The sequence below is a fragment of the Scyliorhinus torazame genome, chromosome 3 (genome assembly GCF_047496885.1).
Source record: "Scyliorhinus torazame isolate Kashiwa2021f chromosome 3, sScyTor2.1, whole genome shotgun sequence".
In the NCBI taxonomy this organism is placed as follows: domain Eukaryota; kingdom Metazoa; phylum Chordata; class Chondrichthyes; order Carcharhiniformes; family Scyliorhinidae; genus Scyliorhinus; species Scyliorhinus torazame.
The window spans coordinates 142,024,470-142,048,482 of record NC_092709.1 but is presented as its reverse complement, the minus strand read 5'-3'; the positions used below and the strand labels follow the sequence as shown (position 1 = coordinate 142,048,482).

The 24,013-nt window shown below is 49.3% G+C and overlaps 1 protein-coding gene and 1 pseudogene across 2 annotated transcripts in view; one reads left to right on the top strand and one right to left on the bottom strand.

Moving 5' to 3' along the window:
* LOC140408714 (serine/threonine-protein phosphatase with EF-hands 2-like) overlaps positions 1-24,013 on the bottom strand; it is a 105,359-nt gene that overhangs the window by 73,342 nt on the left and 8,004 nt on the right. Inside the window, exons 2-5 of one of the 2 annotated variants that reach the window (XM_072496308.1) lie at positions 23,449-23,557; positions 13,840-13,863; positions 2,774-2,901; positions 1,397-1,454 (exon numbers count right to left, since the gene is read on the bottom strand). In XM_072496308.1, coding sequence (XP_072352409.1) covers positions 1,397-1,454; positions 2,774-2,901; positions 13,840-13,863; positions 23,449-23,503 — 265 coding nt within the window. In that variant the 5' untranslated portion in view covers positions 23,504-23,557. Of the gene's footprint in view, positions 1-1,396; positions 1,455-2,773; positions 2,902-3,400; positions 3,618-13,839; positions 13,864-23,448; positions 23,558-24,013 lie in introns of those variants that run through there. The other variant, XM_072496309.1, reaches the window with a different exon arrangement.
* LOC140409531 (magnesium transporter NIPA1 pseudogene) lies at positions 10,084-10,966 on the top strand (annotated as a pseudogene).

Genomic DNA, 24,013 nt, shown 5'->3' with positions numbered 1-24,013 from the left:
GTAAATGATATGGCGGGGTTCATTAAACTGGAGCAGATAAAGTTTGCCCTGAGAGGATCGGCTCAAGGGTTCACCAGGCGGTGGCAGCCATTTCTCGACTACCTAGGGGAACGTTAGAGGGAAGACAGATGACCAGCAGCAGCAACCCAGGGGGAGGGGGGGGGGGGAGGGGGGGGGGGTTAGTTTAGGTCAAAGATAAAGGGGTTTTGTTACTTGTGTATTGTTTAAAATTTCTGTATTGTTATTGTTGCGTTTGCTTTGTAAGAGGGGAAAAATTGTTGTTTGGGAAAAAAAATTTCAATAAAACATTTATAAAAAAAAAAAAGAGGAGAGGAGTCGGGGAGGTGGGGGGTTTACAATTCATGGGTGTCATTTACGGTACTCTTTCGGGGATTGGATGGCATTGAATGTTAGAGGGGGGGGGGGGCGGGGGGGTGGACTCTATAGGTCAATGGTGACCATAGGCGATTCCTGATTCCTTTTTCTTTTTTTTTCCTTTGTTTTTTCCACCGTGGGAGGGTTTGTTTTATTTGATGCTTATATTGTCAGGTGGGGCGTTGTTTGGGGTGGTGGGAGGATGGGATCATTGTTGTTGATAAGGGGATTGATTTTGTATTTGTTACCGTTTACTGCTTGTTGGTGGGGTGTAAATTCTGAAGAAAATGTGAAAATGGAGAATAAAAATATTTTACAAAAAAAAATAACTTCACTACCTTTGAATTATATACCCCTAGAAATAAATCCCTATGCTGATGGTATTTTTGATTGCTTTGTTGACCTACAGTGTTGCCTTTAATGATTTGTTCACCAGTATCTCTCAATCCCTTTACTCTTCTATTCATTTGTTTTCTTACTTTAAGTTTTAGCTGATGGTTCTATTTTACCTAGCAATGTGCATCACCTCACACTTTTCTATGTTAAACTTTATTTGTCATTTAACTGTCCAGTCTGTCAGTTGTCCAATGTTCTCTTGTATTACACTGCATATCCCCTCAGCTTGGTAACATGTGCAGATTTTGGTGTTGAATCATATGTTCCCAGGTCCAAATCATTATTGTAAATTAGGATTAACAGTGGAACCAGTTCTGATCCATGGACAGTACTATTTGCTACCCTCCTCCCATCTGGGGAAGTACTCTTAACCCCTATTCTATGCTCTCTTTTTTTCCCTATTTCCTAAGTATTCAGCTACTTTCCCCTGACTCAACAAGTCTTAACCGTTGTTGTGAAGTTACTAGATGAAATAAGCTATTAGATATTATACCCTGAACAGTGAAGCAGAAAATGTATTTGTTTTCATTCACTCTGACTAAAGATCCCACTTGTTGTGGATCCCATCGCAGGAAAACATTCGATGGCACATTGATCTAACTAGCAGCAATTTTAAATAACTTACATTCGTTGCCAGAAGCTGGAGTAAAGTGATCCATCAAATAACTGAAGAAGTTGTGGAGCTGTAAAACAGGAATAAACATCAACTGCGACTGGAAAAGGGGTAATGAATGAGACTGGAAAAGGGGTAATGAATGAGAATAGCAGCATCAGTTGTAAAGTAAGCATCGATCATGCCTGGCCTAATGAACACAGGTGAACAACACTTAAAACAGCAAAGCCTCATCCAAGTGATATTTCAATATGCGACTTTCCAATCAAAAGGAAGATTGCATTTGAACCTGAACATGCTCTCACCTGATGTTGACACAAATGCACTTCCAGAAGGCAATGCTAGACATCAAACAGGAACAGAATCCCTCGCAAATCTACAGCCATTCACTGAGGACAACTATTTCAGCACAAACTGAAAATCAAAACTTGATTGATTTTGCAAGTCACTGAACTTTTTTAATGAACAGTTGGTGGAATCTGGGACCTTGCAAGGCATATCTGGTAATGTTATATCTTACATTAATACGGCAACCAGTGTCATTTGTATCTCAGTCACATTTTTGTCTTTGAGTCAAGAAGCTTCAAGTGCCACCCTTGTTATCCCAACTATATTAACATAATCTTCCATTCATTTTTTAAAAATTATTTTTTTCCCAATTAAGGGGCAATTTAGCATGGTCAATCCACCTACCCTGTACATCGTTGGGTTGTGGGGGTGAAACCCACGCAGACACGGGGAGTATGTGCAAACTCCACAAGGCCAGTGACCCGGGGCCAGGATCGAACCTGGGTCCTCAAGTGCTGCGAGGCAGCAGTGTTAACCATTGCGCCACCGTGCCGCCCATAATCTTCCATTTTTTTCTGACAAACTTCCCACTTATGCAAGTCATCTCCACTATTCCTTGTGGTAGCAATTTAATTATTCTGACCACAGTAAAGAAGTTTCTCCTGAATTCCTGATTGGATTTATTAGTGCCACAATTAATTTTTTGAACCAGGTTTTTGGCCCTGACCAGGATTTATTCACCTCATGGACTGTGGTGTTGGCTGAATTCTGCAGAAGTCCATTGTGCATTTGTCTTTCAGTTTCTGCCTGCAGTAGACCAGCCAAAATGGATCGGAAGAGCTAACAGTAGGTTAATGGGCTGAATTGTCTCCTTCTCCACCAACAATTCTACAATTTAATTCTTAAGTGGAGATCATCACAGTCCAGCCTTGTGACTGAAATTTATTTCCCTGTTACAATGTCGCTTAGAAACCCTCATCTTGTATGAACATGGTAGGATGTTTTCAATAACTCGTGGCTTTTGTCAGAGGCTTCGAGAGGTGAAAAGAGTTGATTCTCGTGATATATAGTGTGACATCATTCAAGTCTGTTCATCCTTACCTTGATCTGATCCTGTTCACCTGCATATTCAATAGACTGAAAAATAGTCCACGTGCACCGCCTGCGAACTTCTAACCGGGCAACATATTGACGGTACCACCTCTGAATGAGAATGGCAGCCTTAATGACTGTGAGGAGAAATACACATAAATATAAAGGGTTCAGTTGCAAGTTGGCTTCTGCCTTTCCTGATAGTCTAGGTGGGGCTTCCATCCGACTGCTGTTACTAAACATAAAGATGTACATATGAAGTAGGAGTCGGCCCCTAGAGCCTGTTCTGTCTTTTTATAAGATTATGGCTGATCGGATTGTGGCCTAAACTCAAACTTTGCCGCCTATGCCTTAGTCCCTTGCTGATCAAAAATCTAACTTAGCCTTAAAAATAATCAATGACCCAGTTTCCATTGCTCTCTGATGAAGGGAACTCCATAGACTAATGATCCTCTGAGAGAAAATATTCCTCCTCATCCCCATTTTAAATGGGAGGCCTGTGTTTTTAAACTCAGTGTAAGATCATCTGCATAATTAATCACTTAATGCCAGGTGCAGACAGATGGGACAAAGGCGAAGAACCAATAATGGAAAAAGGAAATTGTGTGTAAATTAAACTTAAAAAGATATAGAAACCTTCAAAGGGGATTTGTTATGGTGTGGTAGATGCGCTCTGACTGAAGGCAGATCCTCAGACCGTTGTTCATTGATGCTTCATCCTGAACCAATTTCCCATCAGCTTTGTGGTGGTTTGTCATTGCATTCCAAGCTCAGGGGCAGGGCGATGGGGCAGGTCCCAAGTATACTTCAGCTGGAACAAGAATTGAGCATCTGCTGTTGGTGTTATTCAGGGCTACATACTAGTCAAAGGAGACAATCATCCCTCTTTCGGGAGAAAAAATACAAAAGGCATCAATTAATAGCCTTTGGCAGCTATTGGGGCTGGTGACCAGCAACAGTAAAGGAATAGAGATATATTTCCAAGTCATAACGGTGAGTGTGGTTTTTTAAAAAATCATTCATGGGATGTGGGCATCGCTGGCTGGGTCAGCATTTATTGCCCATCCCTGAGGGCATTTAGAGTCAACCACATTGCTTAAAAAAATATATATCTTTATTCAAATTTTCAACAGATTTTCAACAACTCCCCCCCCCCCCCCCAGAAAAAAGAAACAAGAATATAAGAACACCACCCGCAAAAATTATACATAGAGTTTCCCCAAACTACAATCACCCCCGAATATAACAATAAAAACACAAATAGGGAAACACCCCACCCTAACCCAAACGCCACCCCAGAAGAACCCCCCCCCCCCACGGTTGCTGCTGACCTCCTCCTAACGTTCCGCGAGAAAATCTAGGAACGGTTGCCACCGCCTGAAGAGCCCTTGCACAGACCCTCGCAAGACAAACTTTATCCTCTCCAGCTTGATGAACCCTGCCATGTCATTGATCCAAGCTTCCATGCTTGGGGGCTTCGCATCTTTCCATAATAGCAAAATCCTCCGCCGGGCAAAGGCCAGAATACCGGCCTCTTTCGCCTCCTTGCACTCCCGGCTCGTCCAATACCGCAAATAATGCTATCCCCCAGCTCGGCTTGACCCGGGCGTTCACCACCTTGGACATCGTCCTTGCAAAGCCCTCCAAAACCCATCCAGCGCCAGGCACGTCCAGAACATATGGAAGTGATTTGCTGGTCTCCCCGAGAACCTCTCACATCTGTCCTCCACCCCAAAGAACCTACTCAACCTCGCCCCTGTCATATGCGCTCTGTGAACAACTTTAAACTGTATCAGGCTGAGCCTGGCGCAAGAGGAGGAAGAATTAACCCTACTCAGGGCATCAGCCCACAGACCCTCATCTATCTCCTCCCCGAGCTCCTCCTCCCATTTGCCCTTTTGCTCCTCCACCGAGGTCTCCTCCTCTTCTTGCAGCTCCTGGTAAATCGCCGAGACCCTGCCCTCTCCAACCCATACCCCCGAGATCACCCTGTCCTGAATCCTGTGTGCTGGAAGCAGCAGGAATTCCCTCACCTGCCGTTCCACAAACGCCCTCACCTGCATATACCTAAAAGCGTTTCTCGGGGGTAGCCCAAATTTCTCCTCCAGCGCCCCTAGGCTCGCAAACATCCCATCAATGAACAGGTCCCCCATTCGTTTAATCCCCGCCCGATGCCAGCTCAGAAATCCCCCATCCATCCTTCCCGGGACGAACCGATGGTTCTTCCGAATCGGAGACCAAACCGAGGCCTCTACCTCACCCCTATGATGCCTCCATTGCCCCCAAATCTTCAGAGTCACCGCCACCACCGGACTCGTGGTGTACCTTGTCGGCGGGAGCGGCAACGGTGCCGTCATCAGCGCCCTCAGACTCGTGCCCACACAGGACGCCATCTCTAGCCTCTTCCACGCCGCCCCCTCCCCTTCCATTACCCACTTATGGATCATCGCCACATTGGCTGCCCAGTAGTAGCCACATAGATTCGGCAACGCCAGCCCTCCTCTGTCCCTGCTACGCTCCAGGAAACCCCTTTTTACCCTTGGGGTCTTATTCGCCCACATGAATCCCATGATGCTCCTGCTTACCCATTTAAAAAAGGCCTGAGGGATCAGAATGGGAAGGCACTGAAATGCAAAGAGAAACCCCGGGAGGACCGTCATTTTAACCGACTGCACCCTACCCGCCAGTGAGAGTGGCAGCATATCCCATCTTTTAAAATCCTCCTCCATCTGCTCCACCAACCACGTCAAGTTGAGCTTGTGCAGGGCTCCCCAACTCCTAGCTATCTGGATCTCTAGGTACTGAAAGCTCCTTTCCGCCCTCTTCAGCAGAAGCTCGTCTGTCCCCCTTCCCTGGCCTCCTGGGTGCACCACAAAGAGCTCACTCTTCCCCACGTTAAGTTTATACCCTGAAAAGTCCCCAAACTCCCTAAGGATCCGCATGACCTCCTCCATCCCCTCCACTGGGTCCGCAACATACAATAACAGGTCATCGACATACAGTGACACCCGGTGTTCCTCTCCCCCCGAACCAATCCCCTCCAGTTCCTGGACTCCCTCGGCTCAATTGCCAGTGCAAACAAAAAGGGGGACAGGGGACACCCCTGCCTCGTCCCCCGGTACAGCCGAAAGTACTCCGACTTTCGTCGGTTCATAGCCACACTTGCCACCGGGGCTTTATATAGTAGCCTAACCCAACAGATGAACCCCTCCCTGAATCCAAAACTCCGCAGCACCTCCTAAAGATACTCCCACTCCACCCTATCGAAGGCCTTCTCCGCGTCCATAGCCGCTACTACCTCCGCTTCCCCCTCCACCGAAGGCATCATAATTACATTAAGGAGCCTCCGCACATTGGTGTTCAGCTGCCTACCCTTCACAAATCCCGTCTGGTCCTCATGAATCACCCCCGGGACACAGTCCTCAATTCTCATGGCCAGAACCTTCGCCAGCAACTTCGCGTCGACATTGAGGAGCGAGATTGGCCTGTACGATCCACACTGTAATGGGTACTTGTCCCGCTTCAAGATCAAAGTGATCAGCGCCCTGGACATTGTCGGGGGCAAGGTCGCCCCCCTTCCCTCGCCTCATTAAAAGTCCTCACTAGCAGCAGGCCCAGCAGGTCCACGTACTTCCAATATCATAGAATTTACAGTGCAGAAGGAGGCCATTCGGCCCATCGTATCTGCACCAGCTCTTGAAAAGAGCACCCTACCCAAGGTCAACACCTTCACTGAATCCCCATAACCCAGTAACCCCACCCAACACTAAGGGCAATTTTGAACACTAAGGGCAATTTATCATGGCCAATCCACCTAACCTGCACATCTTTGGGCTGTGGGAGGAAACCGGAGCACCCGGAGGAAACCCACGCACACACGGGGAGGATGTGCAGACTCCACACAGACAGTGACCCAAGCCGGAATCAAACCTGGGACCCTGGAGCTGTGAAGCAATTGTGCTATCCACAAGGCTACCGTGCTGCCCCAATAAAATTCGACCGGGAACCCATCCGGCCCCGGGGCCTTCCCTACCTGCATGCTCCCTGGTCCCTTAACCAGCTCCTCCAGCCCAATCAGTGCCCCCAGCCCAATCACCTGCTCCTCCTCCACCCTTGGAAACCTCAGCCGATCTAGAAATTGGCGCATCCCCCCTCCCCGTCGGGGGGCTCAGACCTATACAGCTCCTCATAGAAGTCACTGAATGTCTTGTTTATTCCCACCGCACTCCGCACCGTGTTCCCCCCTTTATCCCTAACTCAACCAATCTCCCTCGCTGTCTCCTTCTTCCGAAGCTGATGTGCCAGCATCCGACTCGCCTTCTCCCCATGTTCGTACGCCACCCCCTTGCGCTTTCCTCCACTGCGCCTCTGCTTTCCCAGTAGTCAGCAAGTCAAATTCCATCTGGAGGTTCCGTCGCTCCCTAAGTAGTCCCTCCTCGGGGGCCTCTGCATAGCTCCTGTCCACCTTTAATATATTCCCCCACCAGTCTCTCCCTCACTCTCCTCTCTTCTCCCTAAGGGCCCTAATGGAGATTAGCTCTCCCCTGACCACCGCCTTCAACGCCTCCCAGACTTCCCCCACCTGCACCTCCCCATTGTCATTGGCCTCTAAGTATCTTTCGATACACCCCCAAATCCACTCGCACACCTCCTCATCTGCCAACAGTCCCACATCGAGGTGCCACAGCGGGCGCTGGTCCCTCTCCTCCCCCAACTCTAGCTCCATCCAATGCGGGGCATGATCTGAAATGGCAATGGCCGAATATTCCGTGCCCTCCACTCTTGGGATTAGCGCCCTACTCACGATGAAAAAATCTATCCGGGAGTAGGCTTTATGGACAAGGGAAAAAAAGGAAAATTCCCTGGCCACCGGCCTGGCAAACCTCCATGGGTCCACTCCCCCCATCTGGTCCATAAATCCCCTAAGCACCTTGGCTGCAGCCGGCCTCTTACCCGTCCTCGACCTAGAACGGTCCAGTGCTGGGTCCAGCACCATGTTGAAGTCCCCCCGCATTATCAGGCTCCCTGCCTCCAAATCCGGAATCCGACCCAACATGCGCTTCATAAATCCAGCATCATCCCAATTCGGGGCATATAGGTTCACCAATACCACCCGCACCCCCTGCAACCTACCACTCACCATCACGTACTGACCTCCATTATCTGCCACAATGTTCAGCGCCTCAAACGACACCCGCTTCCCCACCAGAATCGCCACCCCTCTATTCTTCGCGTCCAACCCTGAGTGAAAGACCTGCCCTACCCACCCCTTTCTCAGCCTGATCTGCCATCTTCAAATGCGTCTCCTGGAGAATAACCCTTTAGGTGCGCGAACACCGGGGCCCTCTTGACCGGCCCGTTCAGGCCCCTCACATTCACCCCGCCGGCTAGCCATCTCCCTTTTTAGGCCAGCCACATGCCCGCGCCTCCCGCACCCTTCATTCCCCCAGGCGGCGGAACCCCGCCCCGACTCCCTCTCCTAGCTCCAGCTCCCTATTGGCCAATGCAGCAGCAACCCAGTGTCACCCCCCCGCCCCCCCCCCCCCCACTCAGCTAGATCCACCTCTAGCCGTTTTGCTCCCCCCTTGGCACTCCGTACGTCAGCTGACTCCTGCTGACCCCGGAGCCCGGCCTCTCCTGCCACTCCATCGACCCCCCAGTGTGAGAATCCCTCCACCTCCACCTTCCCCTGGCAATCAGTGTGTGCTCCTCTCCAGCACTGCCCTTCCCCACCGGCCCCGCCCCCATCCTCCCCTAGCACGGGAAAAAGCCCATGCTTCCCATCCAAGCCGGCCCCGCCCCCTCTGGCGCAGCTCCCTTTTTGCGGTCTTGCCTCAACTCCCCATCCCCGGGCCCCCAACCCCCCCCCCCCCCCCCCCCACTGCAGGGCCCTGTCCTTCCAACACCAACGCCCACATCACACAGCCCCCACATCGAACCATTTCACCCAACCCCATCTAGCACCAAAGAAAACAGAACAGAACATCCCCCAAAACACAGTAACCCCCCCTAGGCACCCCCTCCCATCAAACCCTCAGTTTGAGTCCAACTTTTCAGTTTGGATAAAGGTCCACGTCTCCTCCGGCGTCTCCGAAGTAGTGGTGCCGGTCCTGAAATGTGACCCACAATCGCGCTGGCTGCAGCATCCTGAACTTCACCCCCTTCCGATGTAGAACCGCCTTAGCCCGGTTGAAGCCGGCCCTCTTCTTGGCCACCTCCGCGCTCCAGTCCTGGTATTTTCGGATCTCTGTGTTTTTCCACCTGCTGCTCCGTTCTTTTTTGGCCCATCTCAGGTCACACTCCCTGTCCATAAAGCGGTGGAACCGCATCATTACCGCCCTTGGTGGCTCGTTGGCCTTGGGCCTCCTCGCCAGGACTCGATGAGCCCCGTCCAGCTCCAAGGGCCTCGGGAAAGCTCCCGCGCCCTTCAGCGCGTCGAGCATCGTAGCCACATAGTCCGGGAGACCCAGAATCCGGAGATTCATCCTCCTCGACCGATTCTCCATGTCCTCAAATTTTTCTTGCCACTTCTTGTGCAGCGCCACGTGCGCCTCCACTTCACCGCCAGGCCCAGGATCTCATCCACGTTTTCCGAGGCTTTTTGCCGCACCTCCCGGATCGCCACCCCTTGGGTCTTCTGGGTTTCCACCAGCTTGTCGATCGACACCTTCATCAGCTCCAGCAGTTCTGCCTTCAGCTCCGCAAAGCAGCATTTGAGGAACTCCTGCTGCTCCTGCGACCATAGCGCCCACGCTGCTTGGTCTCCACCCGCCGCCATCTTGCTTCTCCTCCCTCGCACTTTTCGCTGCACTAAAATCACTTTCTTGACCGATCCACTCCTGGTCCAATCCATACAGTGCCGGGGGAACCGTACTGTCACCTTCCCAGGCTGGGAACCGTCGAACAATTGCCGTAGGGGCCCCTCAAAAGAGCCCAAAAGTGACTGCGCATGTGTTGGAATCAGGGCGTGTTGCTCCGAATACGGAAGAAAATGTTGTTTTAACAACTAAAACTTTGAAACGATTTTTATTTTTATAAACTCTTTCGCGTGATAAATGGCCTTTAGTTGTGAATGAGGAGCTGCGGTGAGGTGCCTCGAGCTATCTACCTGGCCAGGTGAGCGCGGCATGGAGCACGAACCAGAGCAGAGCGCGGGCGCCTCCCTGGGACTCAGCCTCGCCCTGCTGTCCAGCCTCGTGAATGGCTGCACGTTCGTTTTGCAGAGAAAAGGCATCCTTCGAGCTGAGAGCAGAGGGGCTGTTTCTGAAGGAAATTGGATCATAGTTCTGCCCAGGAGAGGTCTATCCCGGAAAGTGCTTCCTATTTAACCGAATTGGCTTGGTGGAGTGGAACTATCGGAATGGGACTGGCTCAAATAGGAAACTTCCTAGCATACAACACTGCCCCTGCTGCATTGGTAACGCCACTAGGAGCCCTCGGCGTCCCATTTGGGTCACTCTTGGCTTCCTATATGTTGCAAGAGAAGCTAAACTTGTTAGGAAAATTAGGATGTCTCTTAAGCTGTGCAGGTTCAATTGTGCTGCTCATTCATGCTCCCAAAACTGAGACTATAACATCAAGTGTGCAACTGGAAGAGAAACTAGCAAATCCAGTGTTTCTTGGTTACACCTGCATTATGCTAGCACTTCTCATTGTGCTTATTTTCTGGATTGCACCTTCCCACGGCTCCACCAACGTCCTGGTTTACATTGGTATTTGTTCCTTACTGGGGAGTTTTACAGTGCCCAGCAGAAAAGGCATTGGCTAGGCCGCCCAAGATGCATTTAGCGATGATCCCTCGAGTCAAAAAGCACTGTTCCTCTTTGTCACCCTGTTGGTAACATTAATTTGCAGTATTCTCATTCAGTTTATGTACATTAATAAGGCTTTGCAATACTTCGATTCCTCCATATTCAGTGCGATATACTACATGGTTTTCACAGTTTTGGTCATTTTGGCATCTGCCATCCTCTTTCGAGAGTGGAATGATGTTGGATTTGTAGATTTTCTTGGAATGCTGTGTGGATTTATCACTGTTTCAGTTGGAATCACCCTCTTGCAGGTCTTCAAGGAATTCAACATCTCTGCCAGCGACTTTATAAAAATCACTTCAAAGAAACACTGAAACATAAGAACTTACTATCTCTTTCATAGCTGTATTTCAGTTTTTGAACAAATAAATACCTCTACAGTAAAAAAAAAGAGCCCAAAAGTCCGTTTCTGGCGGGAGCTGCCGAACGTGTGACTTAGCCCAGCATAGCCGCACCCGGAAGTCGTCAACCACATTGCTGTGGGTCTGGAGTCACATGTAGGTCAGACCAGGTAAGAACGGCAGATTTCCTTCCCTAAAGGACATGAGTGAACCAGATGGGTTTTTAAAAAAATGACAATGGTCTCATGGTCATCATTAGATTTTTAGTTCCAGATTTTTATTGAATTCAATTGCACTGTCTTGGTGGGATTGAACCCTGGGTCCCCAGAGCATTATCCTGGGTCTCTGGAATTCTTGTCCAGTGACAATACCACTATGCCACTGCCTCTCCCTAATGGAGGAAACTTCCAGGTGGTGATGTTTCCAGGTATCTGCTGCCCTTGTCCTTTTAGATGGTAGTGGTTGCAGGTTTGGAAGGTGCTGTCTAAGGAACATTACTGAGTGGATGGTACACACAGCCGTCACTGTGCATCAGTGGTGGAGGAATTGAATGTTTGCGGAAGGGGTACTAATCAAGCAAGCTGCTTTGACCTGGATGATGTCAAGCTTCTTGAATGTCGTCAACTCTTACCAGGTTTAGTAAGCCACTGAAGAACAAAAGTACATGAGGAATAGGAGCAGGAGTAGATCATCTGGGTGTCGAGCCTGCTCCATTCAACGTGAGCCTAGCTGATCATCGGCCTTAATTCCACTTCAGTTGCATCAAAGTTCTGGTTTAGATTCAATATCATTCACCAACACCTTTGCTGGGAAACTAGCCCAGAAGGAAAATTGGGAAATAAGAATACTGGACTGAACTGGTGTTGTATACTTTAAAACGGAAAACCAGTTAAACAGGGAAATAAGAATACTGGACTGAACTGGGTGTGGGGTGATGAGGACGTACAGGGTTTAGAGCTGTGGCATTGATTCATTTGGATGTTCTGTTCGCAGTTATTCCCCACAAGTTGTATGCAACTGCACTCTAACTCATCCTCATCAATATAGAATTATAGTATTTGCATTATGTTTCTCCTTTTCAAATTTAATTTTTAAAATAAATTTAGAATACCTAATTTCCTTTTTTCCAATTATGGGGCAATTTAGTGTGGCCACTCCACCTACTCCTGCACATCTTTGGGTTGTGGGAGTGAGACCCACGCAGACACGGGGAGAATGTGCAAACTCCACATGGACAGTGACCCGGGGCCGGTATCGAACCCGGGTCGTCAGCGCTGTGAGACAGCAGTGCTAACCACTGTGCCGCCCACTTTTCAAATTTCAGTTAGGTTATAGAACATAGAACTGTACAGACCCTTCGGCCCACGATGTTGTGCCGACCATTTATCCTAATCTGAGATCAACCTAGCCTACACCCCTTCAATTTGCTGCTGTCCACATGCCTGTCTTAGAGTCACTTAAATGTCCCTAATGACTCTGACTCCACCACCTCCGCTGGCTGTGCATGCCACACACCCACCACTCTCTGTGTAAAGAACCTAACCCTGACATCGCCCCTATACCTTCCTCCAATCACCTTAAAATTATGTTCCCTCGCGACAGACATCTCCGTCCTGGGAAAACGTCTCTGGCTATCCACTCTATCCATGCCTCTCATCACCTTGTACACCTCTATCATGTCACCTCTCTTCCTTCTTCGCTCCAGTGAGAAAAGCCCTAGCTCCCTCAACCTTTCTTCATAAGATATGCCCTCTTGTCCAGGCAGCATTCTGGTAAATCTCCTCTGCACCCTCTCCAAAGCATCCACATCCTTCCTATAACGAGGCGACCAGGACTGGACTCAATATTCCAAGTGTGGTCTAACTAGAGTTTTATAAAGCTGCAGCAAAACCTCGCGGCTCTTAAACTCAACCCTCCTGTTAATGAAAGCCAACACACCATACGCCTTGTTAACAACCCTATCAACGTGAGTGGCAACTTTGAGGGATCTATGTACATGGACCCCAAGATCCCTCTGTTCCTCTACACTTCCAAGAATCCTGCCTTTAACCCTGTATTCAGCATTCAAATTCGACCTTCCAAAATGAATCACTTCACATTTATCTAGGTTAAACTCCATCTGCCACTTCTCAGCCCAGTTCTGCATCCTGCCGATGTCCTATTATAACCTGCAGCAGCCCTCAACACTATCTACAACTCCACCAACCTTCGTGTCATCGGAAAACTTACACGAACCCACCCTTCCACTTCCTCATCCAAGTGATTTAGAAAAACCACAAAGAGCAGAAAGAGCAGCGGTCCCAATGAACCAAGTCTGTCCCAATTACTCACTACAAAATATGCTATGGCTATCATCCTGTTTTCCTGGAACAGAATTATGCTGTGTGTGTAGTCCAGACATTAACTGCTTTCGGACTGAGCAGAGTGATGTCTGTGTGGAACAGTGTGGATGCACAACTGGCCATTTTTGCATTAGCAGGAGAATCAGTGTTAGAAATATCACCCTGTCAGTGACATCCACTTGCCATGAACTAATTCACAGGACTTTTATTCTCTCGTTGACTGTTCCACCTTAACATGGAAGTGCTCCAAATGGGCAACATAAATGATTAAATGTGGTGCTCCCCTTAGATAGCACGCATTTATCTATGTTTGGTAAGGCTCCAGTCGAAACATAATTGTTCAGCAAGACCGTTCTCCAATTTGAATTGTCATTAGAAAGGAGCATGGACCAGAGACTGCTATAAACATCTAGCATCAATTCTGGTGCTGTAAACTGGCAATGTTACGTGCAGCTGTGCAGTTTTGCTGAATTTACTCCACTGTTTAAATGGTGACCACAGTTAAATATAAATAAGTGAAACCAATATAAATCTGATTCTCATGTAAGCAGGTCAAAAGAATCAATGACATTCTTTCTTACCTGTTCCAGCTGTGCAGTGATGTTCTAGAATACATAAAACAAACATAAAACTGAATTAATTCATACTCTTTATTCAAAACAAGCTCTTTTGTGCAATAATAGTTAATGCGCAGTTGGTTCAAGTTTCAAGAATCAATAAATGCAGAAGGTCATAATTAAGAGGCTCCAAATCAATTAACTTACGAAGAAATTCACACAATTAGGGATCGATTTATCTGGTGACTAATATGTTCTGTCCTTCGAAGAGGACACACCCCACTTACATAAGCCTCGAAGAACTTGACTGGAAATGGCCAAAGTTTAGGTCTTTCTTCTTTTATCCATAACTTGAGCAAAGTGTCCAATCAATTCTGTGATCTGTATTTTTTTGTATTTGCTCATCTAGGTTTCTATTCCTGTGTGGTAATGCACTGATAGTACTTTTTTCCTTTTGGTAACGTGGGCTGTATTCTGATTAGGCAGATGCTAACCAAATCCCAAAGAGAAGCTAGGCAAGTTTCCACAATGGTTTTCTATTTGTATTTTACTGTGAGAAGATATCTGTGCTGAAATCAGGAATTACAAATTCAAATAACACGTTGAGATTTTAAATAGTAAATTAAAACATTTATTAAGAAAAGAAAAGAAAACTTAGACACACAAGAGCACACTTACACAGTTAAAATTAGTCTTACATTACTAAAGAGATTTACTTGGGTTAAACTCAAATAAACACCCCTTTTAGGGAATAGTTCTTATAGATATTTAATTCCAGTAATCTTACAACAAGGCACAACTCCCTGTTGCTATAGGGGAGATATTTCACAGGGCTTCTCTCTCACTCTCATTGGGCTGTGGAAATCCAAGGCTTTAAACATCACCCTGCTTTCTGGAAAAACAAACACTTCTCTGGGGATCTTTACTTTGCCTCTTTCACAGTTCTGTCCCAGCACAGCATTCTCTTCAAGATTCTTACATGGCCACTCTCCTAGCATTGTTTCTAGCCTCTCTTTAAATAAGTTTTTTCATTTTTGTCTTTAAAACCATTGTTCACAACTTTTCTCTGAACTTAATCATCTTCAAAATATAAAATATAAAGATCTTCCATGTTCCCTATTGCCCCCACTCTTGGGTCAAATAACATTTAATAACCTTTCCCAAGTTTACTTGTGACCTTTCCTTAAGTTGTAAAACCTTTTAGTTCCCAGGAAATGTTAACAGCTACACGCAAACAAACCTTCCCTACTCCCTCATGGACATGGTGACTGACTGACTCACACACAATCAGTCAGACACAGTTGCAGTTTCTGGGAATGTGTAAATATTTGGAAGAAAAGTTTGAATATCTTTGATTTGTGAAATTTCAAATGTTATAAACTTTGACCACCTGGAAGAAATAAAACATGGCATAGCAAACCCACTAGGGAAAGTCCAGGATCTTGCTGCATGCATGTGTGAAAAAATGATGAATGGAACCATAACCATTGTGGACCATTTTGGGAAGGTTGGTACTGTGCTATTTTGGGGAAAAGTAGAAACTAGATTTAAACACACAAAATTATACATTTTAGTCATGTAGATGTTCCACTCATGAAGAACATGCAACTCAATGCCAATTTGTACTTAGCTCCATGCTGTCTGGAGGAACGATCTCGCCTATTTTAAGTGACCCCTGAGCTGACAATGTGAATAAATAACCTCCATACACGGCCAGTGCAAATGGTGATACAACAGAGGACTTTCAATCTCCATTTGGGTAAATGCCCCCACGCCAAAGGTACTGGTGAGGAGCTACATATGTAAGCAAATGAACTTACAATAATTGGCCCCAGTTTGCGAACCTGCTTTCCTTCGAGCATATCCCTGCATCACTAAATTTACCTTGTAGTTCTACAAAAAAGCTGAATATCAGAAGGTTTATGGTTCACCTGTGGTATCTCCATCCCAAGGACTCATCAATCCAGAGGAAGTGGGGATTACACCTGCTGAGATTACATAGAAAGGTGCCAAGGAAAGGGGATGGGATGTTGAGAATAATTGAGTAATGGACCAGGGTGCCACAGAGTGAATAGTCCCTTCAGGGGAAGGGGATAGATTTGGTGGTGACATCATGCTGGAGGAGATGGAAATAACAGAGAATATTCCTTTAAATGTAGAGACTGGTGAGGTGTAAATTGAGGATGAGGGATGTGGGCAGCACGATAGCACAGTGGGTAGCATTTGTTACTTCACAGCTCCAGGGTCCCAGGTTCGATTCCCGGCTTGGATCACTGTCTGTGTGGAGTCTGCACGTTCTCAGTGTGTCTGCGTGAGTTTCTTTCGGATGCTCCGGTTTCCTCCCACAAGTCCCGAAAGACGTGCTGTTAGGTGAATTGGACATTCTGAATTCTCTCTCTGTGTACCCGAACAGACTCCGACCCCGCCGGGTCGGAGAATCGCTGGGGGCTGGCGTGAATCCCGCCCCCGCCGGTTGCCGAAATCTCCGGCACCGGAGATTCGGCGGGGGCGGGAATCGCGTCGCGCCGGTTGGTGGGCCCCCCCCGCTCGATTCTCCAGCCCGGATGGGCCGAAGTCACGCCGATAAATTGCCTGTCCCACCGGCGTAAATTAAATCATCTACCTTACCGGCGGGACAAGGCGGCGTGGGCGGGCTCCGGGGTCCTGGGGGTGGCGCGGGGCGATCTGACCCCGGGGGGTGCCCCCACGGTGGCCTGACCCGCGATCGGGGCCCACCGATCCGCGGGCGGGCCTGTGCCGTGGGGGCACTCTTTGCCTTCCGCCTCTGCCACGGTCTCCACCATGGCGGAGGTGGAAGAGACTCCCTCCACTGCGCATGCGTGGGAAACTGTCAGTGGCCGCTGACGCTCCCGCGCATGCGCCGCCCGGAGATCTCATTTCCGCGCCAGCTGGCAGGGCAACAAAGGCCGTTTCCGCCAGCTGGCGGGGCGGAAATTCGTCCGGCGCCGGCCTAGCCCCTCAATGTTGGGGCTCGGCCCCCAAAGATGCGGAGCATTCCGCACCTTTGGGGCGGCGCGATGCCCGTCTGATTGGCGTTGTTTTGGGCGCCAGTCTGCGGACATCGCGCCGTTTCCGGAGAATTTCGCCCAAAGTTCGGGAAATGGGTTGGACAACTGTGTCAACTCTGGGGGTCCTTTCGACCACAGTGTGAGGGTGGGAAATCCTCAGTTAAGGAAAAAGGAAGACCTATCAGAAGCACTGTTGTGAAAGGTTGTTTCATCGGAACAGATGCAATGGACAAACTGGGAAAATGGAACCAAATCCTTACAGGAGGAAAGGTGCGAGGAAGTGTAGCCGAGATAGCTGCGGGAGTCGGTGGGATTATAATAAATATTGTAGATAGCCCATCGCCAGGAATGGAGACGGAGTGCCTGATTGAATGGCCTTATTGCACCCGACCTGGTGACGCAATGAGGCAATTAAATGTCACAAGAGGCCTCTCGCAAGATTTACAATGCTCGGAATGCCTGCGAGATCTAACGCGATCTTGCGAGATGCTACAATCTGTATCTTGTCCTCACTGAGCGGGATCCAAATTTGCATATTTAAGTGAGCAGTTAGCTTCACTAATATGTCTGTGCCTGAGTATCCCAAGGCACAGGATTGAACCTCTGTGCCATCGTGTCATTTAGCACTGGTTTCCACAAACGTGAACGAGGCATAACGGCACTTGGGGGAGGGTCCACCCCCGGCGATTCTCCGACCCGCGATGGGCCGAAGTCCCGCCGCTGTCAACCCTCACCCGCCGCATGCATTAAACCTCCTTTTGAATGGCGGGACAAGGCGGCGCGGGCACGCTCCAGGGTCCTGGGGGGAGGCGCGGGGCGATCTGGTCCCGGGGGATGCCCCCACGGTGGCCTGGCCCACGATCGCCGCCCACCGGTCCGCGGGCGGGTCTGTGCCGTGGGGGCACTCTTTTTCTTCCGCCTTCGCCATGGTCTTCGCTATGGCGGAGACGGAAGAGTCTCCCCTCCCCTGCACATGCGCGGGGACGCTGTGAGCGGCCGCTGACGCACCCGCGCATGCGTCGCCCGGCGAAGACCTTTCGGCGCTGGCTGGCGTGTCGCCAAAGGCCTTTCCCGCCAGCCGGCGGAGCGGGAACCGCTCCGGCGCGGGCCTAGCCCCTCAAGGTGAGGGCTTGGCCCCTAAAGGTGCGGAGAATTCCGCACCTTTGTGGCGGCCCGACACCGGAGTGATTCCCGCCACTCTATTACGCCGGAACCCCCTGCCCCGTCGGGTAGGGGAGAATCCCGGCCCTTATATCCTTTGATTTTTATTTATATATTTTTTCCCTTTCCTCTACCCTTTCCCCTCTGTGTTGTGTGTCCGCACATATATATATGTATATATATATATATATATATATATGTACATTGCCCTTGCTGTTGGGACAGTGAGTGACTGCGTGTGGGGGAGTAAGAGCCAAGTTTGTGGGGGAGTACAAGAGACTGATGAGCGAGTGTGTGGTGCTGAGTGCAAGTCTGCCTTACACCCAGTTTCAGGTTACACTTATACACACTTATATATACACACACACACAAAATTTGTTCCTCGGCCCATTGAAAGAGAAGAATATCCAAAAAGGATTGGACAAGCGAAAAAGGTTGGCCAAGGCTTCCTAGGAGAATTAATTTTGCAAGGATCAGTGATGGGTCAAGAAATCCTCTACAGAGGATCATGGAACCACAAAAATAAAAATATGTATTGCACAAGGAGATGGCCCTCCCGCACACCGGGGATAGGGTGGAAGTGAGGGCTTAAATGGGTCGGTGCAGACTCGATGGACCGAATGGCCTCTTCTGCACTGTATATTCTATGAAATCTATGAAATGAAAGGACTATACTGGTTCAGCTGGAGGTCACAGTCACAATATACAATAAAGGAAAAACTGGCACAAGGAAAGCAAGAGTTTAAAAAAAAACATTTTATTTAAGGCATTTATGATTTTATAACAATAAACAATACAAATACAAATGTACATATAGATCAGTGCGTAACACATCCCTCCATCTCTCATTGTTCCCGTCTACTCGAAACACAAAATAACCTAACTCCCCCCTACCCCCCCCTTATTGAATCTGCTGACAGTTTAGTTTTCTCCGAAGAAGTCGATAAACGGCTGCCACCTCCGGACGAACCCTAACGTTGATCCTCTCAGGGCGAACTTAATTTTCTCAAGTCTGAGAAACCCAGCCATGCCACGAACCCAAACCCCTTCAAGTCCCGTCATGCTAATAGGATTCGTCTCCGGGCTACCGGGGAGGCAAAGGCCAAACGTCAGTCTCTCTCGCCCCCTGGACTCCTAGATCTTCCGACACTCCGAAAATCGTCACCTCTGGACTCGGCGCCACCCTTGTTTTTCCTACCGTGGACATGACAGCCGCAAATCCCTGCCAGTATCCCCTGAGCTTCGGGCATGCCCAAACATATGGACATGGTTTGCTGGCCCTCCCGCACACCTCACACACTTGTCCTCTATCCCAAAATATTTGCTCATCCGGGCCATTGTCGTGTGTGCCCGGTGAGCCATCTTAAATTGTATCAGGCTGAGCCTGGCACATTGGCACATGATGAGGCCGTGTTGACTCTGCACAGAGCATCCTCCCACAGACTTGCCTCCACCTCCCCTCCCAGCTCATCTTCCCATTTACACTTTAGCTCACCTATCTGAGTTTCCTCCCACTCCATGAGTTCTTTATAGATATCCGAAACCTTCCCCTCCCCCACCCCCGTATTAGAAACTACCTTGTCCTGTATCCCCTGTGGCAGTAGAAGCGGAAAGGTCGCAACCTGCCTTCGCACAAAATCCCATATCTGCAGATATCGAAACCCATTCCCTCCCGGCAATTCAAACTCCTCCTCCAAATCCTCTAAACATGGAAAGCTCCCAGCAATAAATAGATCCCCCAGTCTCTCAATCCCTGCTCTCTGCCACCCCGAAACCCCCCATCCAGCCTCCCCGGGACCAGAACTAACCGGTGATTAGCAAAATTGGAGTCAACACCAACGCTCCCTCCATTCCCATGTGCTTCCGCCACTGTCCTCAAACTCTCCGAGCTGCCACTACCACCGGGCTAGTGGAGTACCGGGCCGGCTAGAACGGCAGAGGAGCCGTTACCAATATCCCAAACATGTGCCCTTATATGATGCCGCCTCTGCTCGCTCCCACACCGACCCTCACACCGCCGCCGCCGCCGCCCCACCCCCCGCCCCTCCGCGCAGCCCACTCAGCCCGCTACCCAGCTCCTGATCATGGCTATATTAATTACTAAAGTTCGGCAGCACGAGCCCCGCCCCCCCCTCGGCTTCGCTCCAGCAGCACTTTCTTTACTCGCAGGGTTTTACCAGCCCCCACAAAACCAGAGATCACCCTCTTAAAATAGGCCTTTGGTATGAAAATAGGGAGGTGCTGGAAAACAAACAGAAACCTCGGGAGGACCGTCATTTTTACGGTTTGTCCCACCTCCGACAGTCCTCCTTCATTTGCTCAACTTGTCGGGTCAAATTTAATTGATGTAACTGCTCCCATCCCCGTGCCACCTGAATTCCCAAATAACGGAAGCTTCCTCCCAGCACTTTAAACGGCAGCTCCCCCAGTCTCCTCTCCTGTCCCCTCGCCCGGGTCACAAAAACCTCACTTTTACCCATATTCAATTTGTACCCCGACAACCGGCCAAATTCCCCTAAGATCTGCATAATCTCCCCCATTCCCCCTAACAGGTCAGAAATGTATAGGAGTATGTCGTTCGTTTGCATATAATGAGACCCTGTGTTCCACCCCCCCCCCCCCCCCCCGGACTAGCCCTTCCAGTCCTTTGATGCTCTCAGCGCCTTCGTCAATGGCTCTATGGCCAAGGCAAACACAGTGGGGAGAAAGGACATCCCTGCCTTGTCCCTCAGTGCAATTTAAATTAGTTCGAACTCAGCCAATTCATCCGCACACTCGCCACTGGTGCATGGTACAGAAACTGAACCTAGTCAATAAAGCCCTGCCCAAACCCAAACCGTCTCAGGACCTCCCTCAGATAATTCCATTCCACCCGGTCGAAGGCCTTTTCCGCATCCATAGCGACCACTATCTCCGCCTCCCTCCCCTCGGAGGACATCATGATCACATTTAGGAACCTTCTAAAGTTGGTCGTTAGCTGCCTGCCTTTAACAAACTCCGTCTGGTCTTCCCCCATCATCTCCTCTAGAGAACACAGTCCTCAATCCTTGAGGCCAAACTTTTGGCCAGTAATTTGGCATCGACACTCAGTTGGGAGATTGGTCTGTATGACCCCCATTGCTCTGGGTCCTTCTCCCGCTTCAGGATAAATGATATCGAAGCCTGCGACATTGTTGGGGGAAGGACACCCCGCTCCCTCGCCTTGTTAAAAGCCCTCACCAGCAGCGGCCCCAGCATCCCAGAACGTCTTGTAGAATTCCACTGGGTAGCCGGCCGGTCCCGGGGCCTTGCTTGACTGCATGGCGTCCAATTCCTCTACTACTTCTGCAATCTCGATCGGGGCTCCCAACCCCTCCACTAACCCTTCCTCCACCTTCAGAAACTCCAACCCTTCCAAAAACAGCCTCATCCCCTCCACCCCAGCTGGGTGTTCCAACTCATACAGCCGACTGTAAAACTCCTTAAACACCCCATTCACCTCTCTGGGTGCAAGACCGTGTTCCCTCCCTCTGTCCTTCACTCTTTCCGTCTCCCTGGCCACCTCCCCCTTTCTTAGCTGGTGTGCTAGCATCCTATTGGCCTTTTCACCATACACTATACCACCCCCTCGCCTTCCTTAACTGTCCCACCGCCTTTCCTGTGGAGAGCAGACCAAACTGCATCTGCAGCTTCTGCCGCTCCTTCAACAACCCTGTCTCCGGGGCTTCAGAATACCTTCTATCCACCTGGAGTATTTCCCTCACCAGTCTATCCATCTCTACCTGCTCCACCTTCTTGCTATGAACCCTTATCGAAATTAGCTCCTCACTAATCACTGCCTTCAGCGCTTCCCAAATAATTCTGGATGGCCTCCCTCACCCGCCCACACACCCCCTCATCCACTAACAGCCCTACATCCTATCTCAATTGCGGGCGCTGACCCCCCTCCTTGCTCACGCGTAAATCCACTCAGTGTGGGGCATAATCCGACACAACAATCGCCGAATACTCGGTATCCACCACCCCCGCCAGTAAAGCCCTGTTTAAAATGAACAATTCAGTCCGGGAGTATCCTTTGTGCACGTGGGGAAAAATAGAAATTGTCTTCGCTCTTGGCTGTCTGAACCTCCATGGGTCTATCCCCCCCCCTCCCCCCCTCCATTAGTTCCATAAACCCCTTTAGTTCTTCTGCCGCGGCTGGCACCCTCCCTGTCCTTGAACTCGACCGATCCAACTTGGATCAATGACCTATTGAAGTCCCCCCCATGATCGGCTTATGCGAGTCCAGGTCCAGGATCATCCCTAACACCCGCCTCATAAACTCCGTATTGTCCCAATTTGGTGCGTAGATATTCACTGATACCACCGGCATCCCCTCCAGCTTCCCGCTCACCATGATACACCTACCCCTGCATCCGCCACTATATTCCCTACCTCAAATGACATCCGCTTATAGATCAGGATTGCAACCTCGCTCTTCCTTTGGCCAGTTCCGCACCCAAGTCCTGGTAAATGTGCAGCTCGTCGTCTTCCCATTTGCAGCTCCTCGTCTGCCTGGCCCACCTCAAGATTCCTTATCCAGGAACCGGTGCATTCGCACCACCATCGCCCTCGGCGACTCATTCACCCACGGCTTCTTCGCAAGCGCTCTATGCTCCCTGTCCACTTCCAGGGGTCGAGCAAATGCACCTTCACCAAGCAGCTTCTCAAACATAATCGCCATGAATGCCCCTGCGTCCGATCCCTTGATGCCCTCCGAGAGGCCAACGATCCTCAAATTCTGCCTGCACGACCCATTCTCCAAACCCTCGACCTTCTCCTGCAGCCTTTTCTGATGGTCTCTCATCAGATCCATCTCCATTGCCATCGCGGTTAGCTGATCCTCATGACCAGCCACCGTCTCTTCCACCTTCTGGATCGCCAGTCCCTGGGCTTCCAACCTTTGCTCCACCCGATCAATCCCCGTCTTAATTGGGTCCAGGTACTCCTGTCTTTGCTTGGCGAAACTCTCCTGGAAGAATTTCACCAGCTGCTCCATTGACCACTGGGCTGGCAATCCCAGCTCCTCCACCTCCACCATGTTTTCCTGTGCTGCAGGATCCACTCTCCGCTTTGCCCACCAATCTCTCCTTTGCAGACCACCTCTGGTCCACGACTCCATAAACTGGAGGATTCCTCTTCTCTGCCTCACCAGTCTCCAATTTTACCGGTCAAATCTCCCATAAATCGGGGGAAAAGGTCCCAAAAGTCCACCACGAGCAGGAGCTACCAAATAAGCGACCTCTCACTCCATGGCCACCACCGGAAGTTTGGAAAGCAAGAGTTAAAAACAGTAAAATGCCACTGAAAATGTCAATTGTGCCACAGTTTTAAACGTGTCTGAAATATTGTCTAAATGACGATTCCCAAAGCTGTTCTTATGTCACAATGAGGAGAAAGTGAGTAAACGATACTCTAACCTTACCTTTTACGGTTCTCTTCACTGAATTAGTATTAACTCTAGAACTACCACATCCCATGATCTTGTAGTCTTCCAAAATCTCTTTCTTTTGCACCACCCTATCCTCCAAAAGCTGCAAGAAGAAAGGTGCTTATTTATTGAAGGTTAAAACAAGTATGTAGACTGCTGGGCATGGAAGTAGGTTAATTGATACAGTACATCCTTGGCACAAATTGGCTCAAAACAGGTTTACACAATGACTTACGGATAGAACTGGAGATTCTCAACTCTCAAGAAATGGGAAGAAGTTCTTGCATTTTGCATAGGCAGTTTGCAAGTGAAATATTAAGTATGAAATGATACTTTTAAAAGACAGTATTCTTGCCACACCATCATCAGCATGAATATTCCAGGGCCATGAGACAGGAAAGGAATTCTGTTGGTTGACTGATGTCAGAAATGCAACCTCAATGAGATAGCAGCAAGGTTAAAATTCTTGTAACAATGCAATTCTTTCCCCCATTTGAGGGGACATTTCATCTGTAACAGAAATGAACACACTCAAAATTGATGAACCCTCATGAACGCA